General features: G+C 45.5%; 1 protein-coding gene across 3 annotated transcripts in view; it reads left to right on the plus strand.

The window, feature by feature from the left end:
- Positions 1-10228, plus strand: part of LOC147107381 (E3 ubiquitin-protein ligase Midline-1) — a 202917-nt gene extending 192689 nt beyond the window's left edge. For 2 of the 3 annotated variants that reach the window (XM_086006367.1, XM_086006368.1), the window contains exons 9-11: positions 1357-1564; positions 5398-5737; positions 9158-10228. In XM_086006367.1, coding sequence (XP_085862493.1) covers positions 1357-1564; positions 5398-5737; positions 9158-9172 — 563 coding nt within the window. In that variant the 3' untranslated portion in view covers positions 9173-10228. Of the gene's footprint in view, positions 1-1356; positions 1565-5397 lie in introns of all 3 variants that reach the window. The other variant, XM_086006369.1, reaches the window with a different exon arrangement.
- The last annotated feature ends 1571 nt before the right edge of the window (positions 10229-11799 follow it).

Consider the following 11799-nt stretch of genomic DNA (forward strand, 5'->3'; position numbering starts at 1 on the left):
TAGTATATCCAGCTGCCTTTCCAATTCTGTTGGACTTAAACCAGACCTTGTGTTCAGAGCTGGTTAAGAAAATAATAAAGCTATGCCGTTGTGTGTAAACTGTTAGTTCTCAGGCCTCCTTTTAAGGTCCAATTTTAACCATTCCCCACCCAATCAACACAGTCATTCGGACACTGCTAAATTAGTCAGGGCCTTGCTTTAGGTGGCCCTGGCGGTCGCCTGAAATAAGCACAGGTCTCATCTCAATATTGAAACCAGGCTCCTGTGGCCATTTCAGACCTGGATTGTTAAATCGGTTTGCACGAGTCAGACTTTGAGATGCGCAAGCACCAACTGGCATTCCCAGATCTTGTGAAGCCTCTTAAAGGGACTGCTGGAGGCCACTCCAAAAGGGCCCCAAAACTTTCTCTTTTTTTTGTGGAATCGGAAGGAGCAGGCGTGCTCCTCCCATCTCTACAACACTGTGGGCTGCTCGAGGCCCACCTTCTACTAAAGGTGAGAATGTTAGTGCTGGTGGGGAGGGGGGGCGACAGGATGCTGTTTGGTCATTGCGACAAACAAGCGGAAGTTATTGATCATGTGGTATCTTTTGGTGCATACAAAGGCTGTCGATCATGTGACCAACACAACATTCTTTCTCTAGTGAGATATTTTGTGGTATATATGGACAAGGGGTAAAATTCAACTTCAACGTATAAAGCATATATTTCATGACCTCAGGACATCCCAAAGCATTTTACAGCTACCGTGGAACTTTAGAAAGTGTAGTCACTGTTGGAATGTAGAGAAATGCGGCAGCCAATTTGTGCACAGCAAGATCCACATACAGCAATGAGATAATGATCAGGTAATCTGCTTTTTTTAAAGTGACATGGGGTGGGGGATAAATATTGGCCAGGACACTGGGGAGAACGCCCAGAGTCGCGGAATCTTTTCCGTCCACCTGAGAGGGCAGATGGGGCCTTGGTTTGCAGTCTCATCCAAAAGACGGCACCTCCGACAGCGCAACACTCCCTCAGTACTGCATTGGAGTGATGGCCTAGATTTTGCACTCCAGTTTCTGGAGTGGGACGTGAACTCATGACCTTCTGACTTTGGAGGCAAGCAGAGAGCTGAGCCACAGCTGACACCTCAAAAAGCCGACTGCACCTGGTATTCCCAGACGGTCCCCTTTCCAAGTACTAACCAAGCCTAACATTGCTTAGCTTCCGAGACCAAACCGGATCGGGCGCTATCACTGTGTTAGTCAGCATGGGGTGGGGAAGTGGATTGGCTGCCTCTTATACACACCACTCGATTCTTCTTTCCATTGAATTCCGTTGGTGACAACCTTGTTCTTTGTACATTCAATCCTAGGCCAGCCATTCAAGCTGGATCCCAAATCTGCACACAGAAAGCTGAAAGTGTCTCATGACAACCTCAGCGTGGAACGGGATGAGACCACTTCGAAGAAGAGTCACACTCCGGAGCGCTTCACCAGCCAAGGGAGCTACGGCATAACTGGCAACGTCTATATCGACAGTGGCCGCCATTACTGGGAGATCCTCATTGGAGGAAGCACATGGTGAGAGCACAAAATCCATCCTACGTTTCCTCTGTAGAATCAGCGGGCAAATAACCTGTGCCTTGTGCTCGTTGCCCTACTAAAACTAATCACAGGTTCTACCTCACTTTCAAAACGACTAATACAGGCCTTCATTGTCGCTGGGTCAAAATCCCGGAACTCGCTACCGAACGCCGCTATCTAACGCTATCACCTCCAAGTTCCCCTCTGAGTCACACATCATCCTGACTTGGAACATATCTCGCTGTTCCTTCATCGTCGCTGGGTCAAAATCCTGGAACACTCTCCCTAACTTTGGGAGCACCTTCACCACACTGACTGCAGCGGTTCAAAAAGGCAGCTCACCACCAACTTCTCGAGGGCAATTAGGGATGGGCAATAAATGCTGGCCTCACCAGCGACACCCACATCGCAAGAATGAATAATAAAAAAGATTTATGCCCCGATTTAACCTGGAGTGGGGGTGAGGCGGGGGTGATGCACCCAAGGTTGTGCGAGCAGGTAGCCTGGGCACGCTGAGTCCCACTGGCAAGGCTGGCATGGAGGCTGGCGAGCGGGATTTTGGATGGCAAGAGGATGTGAGGGAGCGGTCCCCGGCTGTCAGGAGGGTCTCGGGATCGGGGGAGGGGAGGGGGGGGAAAGGCCAGGGCAGGGAGGGCCCAAGGTTTCCTTGTGGGGCTCGGAGGAGGATCCCTGCCCCTTCTAGCCCACAAGGAAAAGTTTAAAAACTAAATTTCTGGAAGGTGCAGGGTTTGAACTCCACTCCGGCGAGTGGAGACCGGAACTCCAACTCTGAATTCTGGATTGGCATCCGGCGGGATACTCACAACCACCAAACCCTCCCACCCTATCGGTCGGTATAAAGTTGGTTACGGCCATGGAAGGAGCGTCAGTCTGTTAATCAGCCTGCGAAACCTTCCACTACTTCACACTGTTCTCTGAGGGAAGAGTGACGATATTAGAACAGCAACTAACTCCTCTGTGCCCCCATACATGCATTGGTAAGCTAATTCATGACACTGGACTCATTATTCTCTCTCACAAAGCCAGCTCCTGGACAAGCCTGCCCCTCCCTCCCTCGCTCTCCTCTTCTCATCTGAGGGCACTGATTCATGCAGAGGAGCAGTTGCATGGTAGCTCAAATGGCCATTTTTTTGTTTGTTTTTCATTTGTTGGCAGCTATTCAACCATGGGGATATCACAGAACCCATATCATATCTTCATCCGCATCCATACACCCACACTTTAGAGCAGGAGTCACGAGATATCGATGAGGACTGGCCCAGGGCAGGTTGAGGCCAATTGTAGTGTCCAAGATGATATTAGCTAACTATGTCACTGGGGTTTGAATCAGGTGGCTCCTGGCCTTACGGCTTATGTCTGCGCTGAGTGAGTAGCTGATTGAACCTGAAATACAACAAGGTGATGCACAAAACAGAGTTTGCTAAAACTGGCAGCAGATTCTGTTTACAAAGTTCAAGAGAAGAAAATGGTTTTGCAATAACTGGAAACAGCTGCATCAATAGGCCATGATCTTCGCAACGGGGCAAGTGCCTTTGGAGCATTTTGTTCCTTCTTTCGAGTTGTGTTCACAAGAGGTTACATAGCTTTAACCAAGGGGACAGGTGTGCATGAAATGGGAGTTGTGTTTTTCTGGGCAGACCCAAAATACTGCATTCGGAATCCAAACCGATCCAATCCAAAAAAAAACGTCAGTACAAAGCCATCGTGGCAGTGTCTGAAGAAAGCAGCTGTGTAAACTCGGTCTCGGCCAGTACATGAGTACCACAATCTCTTCCCCTGGCCTTACAGCCCAACTGTCCAGGCACACACCAGTCTTCCCAAAGGAACCTCCCATTTGCGGAGTATCGTTGCATATTGATATGGCGTAGCTGGAAGAATTTCAAGTGGAACATTACACGCTCCACTTGAAGCCCCTGAGGCACATTCTGTTAGGCCTCAAGTGATATTACCTCAGCCGGTTAGTTGATTTTAAAACAGTCCTGGATTGTTGGTTCTGTTATTTTGTACTTTTTCCAGATATCGCCGTTGAGGAATGGAATATTTTCTTTTCCATTTTCGATGCCCAGTGTCAGCAGTAAGCACTCCCATGATAACCCAAAGGGTTTCTTTTCAGCAATTTTAGCATTATTTCAGATCCCATCCTCTCTTTCCCTGAGCCGCGTACTGGCCTGAGCTCCACTTCTCCATGATGTCATCAACCCTCGCACTTCAGATAAACATTTTCAAACAAGTCACTAATGGGTCTCTGACACTGTTGTTTTATGGCCTAGGTTCAGTATTGTTACTTATTTTCAACAACTTTGCTGCACAGTTGGTTGTGTTTCAGTGGCAGCGCTCTGGCCTCTGTGTCAGGTAGTTGGGGGTTCGAGCCCCACTCCAGGGACTTGAGCTCATAATCCAGGCTGACCCCTCCTTTAAGATGCTCCTTAAAACCTACCTCTCTGACCAAGGTTTGAGTCACTGCGTCATTAGCTCGGTGTCAATTTTTGTCTGATAACGCTCCTGTGACATGTCTTCGGATAATTTACTATGTTATAGGCACTATATAAATGCAACTGATCTGTTGCATAGACATCCTAAGTAGGCAAATTTGAAGAATTTAAAAGCATAACCTCCTGTTTGCCAACAGACATTGTGAGAGCTGTTCTTCCAGCAGATTATGGTCAGCCTGCTTCCCATGAAACTGCCCCATTGCATTCCTGGGAGAGTGCACCACAGAGAAGGCAACACATCTGAGGGTAATTTTACCAACTCGACTTTCTGGCCCACTGAGAGCTGGTATCCAGAAAATGGAGCTCCCGCAATTTCCCATCCATTCTTTTTAATTCACGGAAGGAAAACCAGAGCAGTCTGCTGGCCTCCACGCCCGAATATCCTGAGGCATCGCACTGGGAGCACACCTTCATAACCTCTGCCCTCACGTGTTTTACAGTTAACATCAGAACAGGAGTGGGCCATTCTGCCCCTCGAACCTGCTCCGCCATTCAGTGAGGTCATGGCTGATCTCCATCCTAACTCCATCCACCCGCCCTGGCTCCATATCTCTTAATACACTTGGAGCAAAAATCTAGCGATCTCAGAATTTAAATTATTAATTGAGCTCGCATCTACTGCTTTTTGTAGGAGAGAGTTTCACTCTTCTCTCCTGAATGGCCTGGCTCTCATTTTAAGATTATGTCCCCTTGTCCTAGACTCCCCCCCGCCGCCCCCCCCCCCCACCCCCCAGCGCAAAAAGTTCCTCTCTATCTACCCTATCAATTCCTTTCAAAATCCATAACCTCAATCAAATCACCCCTTAACCATCTATATTCTAGGGAATACAAGCCTAGTTTGTGTAATCTCTCCTCATAATCTGGTAACATTCTGGTGAATCTGCGCTGCACTCCTTCCAAGGCCAACATATCCTTTCTGTGGTGTGGTTCCCAGAACAGTACACAGTGCTCCAGGTGTGGTCTAACTAGGGCTTTGTATAGCTGTAGCAAAACTTCCTCCCAATTTATATTCTAGCTGGCTGATCCGTACCTCAACTCAGTTTACCCACCTTGGTTCCATGTTCCTTAATACCCTTACCTAATGATGCATTTAAAGAGAAGCTAGATAAATACATGAGGGAGAAAATAATAGAAGGATATGCTGATAGGGTGAGATGAAATAGGGTTGGAGGAGGCTCGTGGGGAGCATAAAGCCTGGCACAGGCCTGTGTGCGGAATGGCCTGCTGCTGAGCTGTAAGTTCTATGTAATGTGATTTGATGTGCTTTGATACAGCTCGGTGTGCAGACAGTAAAACTCTTCCCATTTTTTTTTCCAGGTATGCAATCGGGATCGCCTACAAGTCAGCACCGAAACACGAATGGATCGGGAAAAACACCTTCTCCTGGGTCTTCTGCCGGTGTAATAATAGCTGGGTTGCAAGGCACAACAGCAAGGAGATAACCGTGGAGCCCTCGCCTCACCTCCGACGGTTGGGTCTTTTGCTGGACTACGATAACGGATCTTTGTCCTTCTACGATGCTGTTAATGCTCAGCACCTGTACACCTTTGACATTGCATTCGTTCAGCCTGTGTGCCCCACTTTCACTGTGTGGAATAAAGCCCTCACAGTCTTAACTGGTCTTCCTATACCGGACCATCTGGATTGCACGGAACAGGTACCTTAATAAGTGTGTGGGGAAATGAGGACAGCAGCTCCTATCTTTTCTATGGGAGTGCTTCGCACAGTTTACTGGAACTGCCTTATCCAATCAGACTTCATCTCATTGTCCAGTCCAAGCTGGAACTAAAACATACTTTGTGCTTTCCCCCCTCTTTCCCACCCCCATCAGCCCAGTTTCTGGGTATATTTTCCTCTTTCTTTCAAAAAGAGTTCATTATTTCTATTTGTGATCGTATTTACCAGTCGCCAATCAAGGCGGCCGACACAAGTCAGAAAATGAGAACGGAAAGCTCGCCATCATTGCATTCCTCCATTTTGCTCCTTTTACACTTCTCGAGTAGCCAGGTTGCATTGTACTCTTCATAAATGGGAATGGTTCATTCATCCAAGTTGTGGAACATACAAAACCGTACTCTGAATGGCCCGTTTGAGGATTTTGTGAAACCTGTTTTGGAGACCAGGATGTGAAGTTAGATAGTTTGATACAATGGGACAGTTGGCCTCTATTTGTGCTTCTTTCAGTGGTTCTATAAATGTGCAGTGTCCCGATCGAACTCGCATTCAGAGCCCTGACCCGAACTAACTCCTGCTTCCCTGCACCACCCTGATCCAACTCCGGCTGGAAGTGACGACTCAATCTAACTCCGCTCCTCCTGCCGCCCCGCTCCCTCTGGCAGCTCACAGGCCCACACGGACTTCCAGCTGTTCAGCTTCTTCATTTCAGTATCGGTTTTATTTATTTCATTCATCCCCTTCAAAAAAGAAACAATACTTTGAACTTCATCGGCCATATAGACCCACCGTCTCCATACCTAGAGCGTATAATTGGAGTGTGGAGTTGGGGTTTGGTTTGGGTCAGTGGCCATATAGACCCACCGTCTCCATACCTAGAGCGTATAATTGGAGTGTGGAGTTGGGGTTTGGTTTGGGTCAGTGGCCATATAGACCCACCGTCTCCATACCTAGAGCGTATAATTGGAGTGTGGAGTTGGGGTTTGGTTTGGGTCAGTGGATGTCAAGTCAGTTTGGCCGTGTCACCAGTCGTCAAGCGGATGAAGATGTATATTTTTGAGCAGTATCAGCTGTGCTGTCCAAATCTGCAGCTTCTTTGAGGTGACTAATTCCCCATGCCAACTGGTAGTTCAGAACTTCCCCATTGCTTCCCTGTCAAGCCTCGACAATTTTACCACGATTCAAACTTTAACAAGGCCTTTGTACTAATTAACAAGCTCTTACAAAGCTTATTTTTCTTGCTAAGTAACTTTCAGCCCTTTTACAATGGGAACAAGCCGCAGGAATAACATTTTTATCTTTACAACTCCTCGCGTAGAGCTTCAGAATGAAAAATGGATGGGCAGTTGTGGGGAGGGGTCATCGCCTGTCCAAATTCCTGACGTGCGTTCCCAGTGCACATCGATCTGCACTGAGAGCACTATAGATGAAAATCTACCCCTTAGAGTAATGCTAGGGATGGACTTTCTGGCCTGTTTCCAGTTGCTCACCTGTTTACTTTTACATTACATTGTGCACCCAGAGGAAAGTATACACGTTAATGTTCAACATGTGGCTCGAACACTCCTTTACTTTGTACTTACTCTCATATAGGGGAATTTATAAATTATTTATATAAAATGATTTTTTTTTTGGACTAAAATTGTAGAACCCTTTTGCTTTTGCACATTCGATGTTTACTATTGTATTTATGCATAGGTGATTTGTTGGGGAATTGAGATATATTAAAAAAATTGAGAGAAATTATGGATTTCCCAACAGGGCTGTTAAGAACTTTTATATTGATTAACAAACTGTTGTTAAGGACACAGTGTGCAGTGAATAGTAAGGTTCATTTGATTTGTAAATTATCCTCTAAACAGCAATGTGCAAAAATCAAACTGAGCTGAACTGGCCTTAAGGAGACAACATCCCATTTATATACAGCTATACACACACACAGATGGACTTCAATGGTGTATGTGTGCAGGGGAAGGAAACTTAATGGTCCTTTCATCTCCTGGTATTCAGATCCAGCCTAAATAGCTAGGTTAATAACCTCTTCTCTTTACTGGGACTTCAGTATTTCACCAGCCTGTCCCCAATTGTCAGTGAGTGTCGGTCAACCAGATCCAAACACCTCCAACTTAGTTTACAAGCAGTGCCATTGCTGTCATTTGAAACTAGAAAGCAGTGACTTTCCTTTCTGGTTGTGGACCTTCCCCAGTGTACATGGCTCCCTGCTCCTCCAGATAGATCCACCCCTTTTACCTCATTGCCATTACAACGGCGACAGCATGCATTTATATAGCCACTTTAATGTAGTAAAATGCCCAGAAGTGTAATCAAACAAAAATTACCACCGAGCCAAGAAAGGAGATGTTAAAAACTTGGGCAAAGAGGTAGGATTTTAACCCAAACATAATCCTTGAAACCCGAATGAGTACATAGTTAATTCTAGGGTCCAGCATCAACATCGAATTCAGTAGGCGTCAGCTTAGACAGAACTGGTGGGAGGGGAAGGGACAGACAAGATGGCCACCGGTGGCAGCACTGTGGTGTGAAAGGCTCATTACATGAGAAAAAGACAAAAATATAATAAGAATTAAAAGAAAGCCTTCAATAGTAGTGTTCTTTCATGAAACTGTAAGTTGGTTCAAATAATTGCTATGGGAACATTTGTATTACCGGAGCACTGCGGCCAGGTTTTGGACACCACACCTCAGGAAGGATATATTGGCCTTGGAGGGGGTGCAGCACAGATTGACCAGAATGATACCGGGGCTAAAGGGTTAAATTATGAGGGCAGATTGCATTCAAGTTGTTTTGAATTCCCTAGAGTTTTGAAGATTGAGGATGATCTAAGCAAGGTGTTTAAAATGATAAAGGGATTCGATAAAATAGATAGAGAAGGTATTTCCTCTGGTGGGGAATCCAGAACAAGCGGGCATAATCTTAAAATTAGAGCTAGGCTGTTTATGGGTGAAATCAGGAAGCATATTTTCACGCCAAGGGTAGTGGAAATCTGGAACTCTCGCCCAAAAGGCTGCGGATGCGGGGGATCAATTGAAATTTTTAAGACCGAGATCGATAGATATTTGTTGGGTCAGGGTATCGAGGGATATCGAGCAAAGGCAGGAAAATGGGGGTTAAGATACAGATCAGCCGTCATCTAATAGAATGGCGGAACAGGCTCGAGAGGCTGAATGGCCTACTCCTGTTCCTATGTACATTTATTACTGAATATATTATTACAGCAGCTCATTGAACATTATAAAATGATATAGTGCGTAAACCATTCAGTTGGGATTTAATGGGGATATTGTCTCTTTAAAAAGTTCCCATCAGCCTTAAATCAGTCCATTGTTCACCTGTAGCTCCACTGTTAGAATTTTATGTGTAGTTTATTTTTCTCTTCATTTAGGAATTTTTTAAATGAGCCAGTTCAGAAATGGAATACAAATGCTGCATGAAAATACAGTAACTCTCGTTGCAGAATTGAGCACATTTCTGTGCCTTATTGGTCTCTCTGTTTCAAAAACAGCTGCAAGAACCTGTTGACTATTCCTGTAAAACTGAGACTGTCTGTTATGGACCAAGGACGCTGGTCCGAGCACAAAGGTACTAGATTCTTAGCAAAATTGAGGAATGGTCGCATCAGGAGCTGAGACGGCACACGAGGAATTCTGTGGAGTTATTAGAGAAATGTATTAATGTCAGTGTTGCACAGAGAACATTTTTTTTAAAAGCTACGTGTCTACCGTTGAATGTTGGCACCGTTGTTGCAAGTTTTCGAAGGAAGTGGTTCTTTACTGATTGATTCTTTAACATGGAAGTGACTCGGGAGCAAAAAAAGGCTGTCTAGAGTCTAAGAACTCCTTTACTTTGGAAACTGGTGTTAAAAAGGCAAGACAAATGGACGTAAAATATCCAGTTACAAACCCCACATGTAACTGAACACCTGGGAACGAATGCAAGGTGCACTGTGGCATTCTAGGATGGCAATACCAGCCATGGTAACCGGTAACACAATAGTTAACAGACTGCGTCACAGTGTCTGCTATTGAACTATGTCAATCACTGGCGTTTAAAGGCGTATTATCCTCTGCTACCACGAATTGAACCTCTGATGGAAAGTAAACTGGTGCGGTGACTTTGTGATGGACTATGAAATCAGCCGTTCAGTGTGAGCCATCACTTCCCTTCCTGTGGACTGCTAATTATTATTGTGCTCAGTAATTAAGTTGGCATTTGGACAATTACATTATGCTCAACTGTCTCGGCTGCTCCTCTTCACCTTGTTTCATCAGCATGGACACAGCGTGCAGTAGCTGGAGGGACATTTTCATGTAATAATGTTGACAGACATGCCCACCCCCAGCTATTGATTTTGTTTTTGTTCTTTATGATTTTAATGATGCAGCCTGTTTTTTAAAAATATTTTGCAGTACTGAATTCAATGCCTGATTCCGGAATAAAAGACTATTCATGTCAAGCCAGATTTATTGTGTTGTATTTTGATTATCAACATTAAACCAGCAGCCCAGGATGTTGCAGTGATGGGATTAGTATTAGAGGGGGAGGTTTATGAATTTCCTAAATTGGTGTCAGCGTTGGTAGCACTCTCGCCTCTGAGTCAGAAGGTCGTGGGTTCAAGTTCCACTTCAGAGACTTGAGCACAAAATCCAGGCTGGCACTTTGGTGTAGTACCAAGAGAGTGCTACACTGTCCGAGGTTCCGTCTTTAGGATGAGTCGTTAAACGAAGGTGGATATAAAAGATCCCATGGCACTATTTTGAAGAAGAGCGGGGGAGTTCTCCCCCAATGTCCTGGCCAACATTTATCCCTCAACCAGCATCACTAAAACAGATTATCTGGTCATTATCTCATTGCTGTTTGTGGGACTTTGCTGTGCACAAATTGGCTGCCACGTTTCCTAACTTACAATAGTGGCTACACTTCAAAAGTACTTTATTGGCTGTAAAGCACTTTGGGAGGTCCTGGGGTTGTGAAAGGCATTAAATGCACGTTCTTTCTTTCCTCGCAGAGCATTTCTTTGTTGTCGATTGCAGGAACCTTTTTTTATGTACCTTTCGCCTGCTTTCAGCATAATGGTTATCTGATACCTGTCCAGTGGCAAAATAGACCTACCTACCTAATCTTACAGAAATTCCAGCCTATCTGATCCCCAACACATGTACACACACTTGAGACTCGGGTTGGAATGCCAGCTGACTTGTCACAGTAGAAGGTACCTGGGCTGAGGCTAATTAATCTTTTCTTCTTACCTTTGACAAACTTTTCTGCAAATCGATATAGTTTACTGTATCGCTAAAAAGGTTCAGTTTTTCTCGTGGGCATAGTTGAAGGATGTTATTTCTGGGTGGCCCAGTCAATGGGCTGGATTTTGTCAATGGGGACGTGATGGAGGCGGGACTCCCACTTTTTGGGTTGTAGTCCCGCCTCCATCGATTTGTGGCCAACCCACGTGATTTTCCCTTGATTGACCTTGTAAAGCCCACCCAGCGGGCTCAGCAGGCCAATTAAGGGACACCTGGTTACTGGTGACATCAGGGATTGACATTTCATCTGTCAAGAGCTTTTGACAGATGAAATATCAGCATTTGACAGCTCTGTGAAGCTGTCAAACACTGACAATCTGACTTCTAACTTGAGTCCTTCTCCACAGACTCAGTTAGAAATCTCTCCAGAACAGAAAGCAGAATGCTGCAACTTTTGACAACTCACTGCCATTCTGCTTTCTGTGCCGGTGAGATGAGGGACTCCCAAAACCTGAAGGAAGGAAGCCTGCATTAGTAAGTAAAGGTAAGTAAAACTTATTTAAACACTTTACACACACCAAACACACTTACCTCTGCACTCATGCACCCATCACTCACTTGAACACTGGACATCTCGAACCCTTCAGCCCGACGGCCCGCCTCGCTAAATTGGCATGGTTTGGAGCTGTCGGGCAGGCCACACTTCAGGGCTAAAAATAGGGATTAGGCCAAAAACTGCCTGTTAACTACCTGTTAACGGGCAGTTAATTGGCACTAATCCCCT

The sequence above is a fragment of the Somniosus microcephalus genome, chromosome 14 (genome assembly GCF_052327205.1).
Source record: "Somniosus microcephalus isolate GS21.2 chromosome 14, FLI_Smic_1.0, whole genome shotgun sequence".
In the NCBI taxonomy this organism is placed as follows: domain Eukaryota; kingdom Metazoa; phylum Chordata; class Chondrichthyes; order Squaliformes; family Somniosidae; genus Somniosus; species Somniosus microcephalus.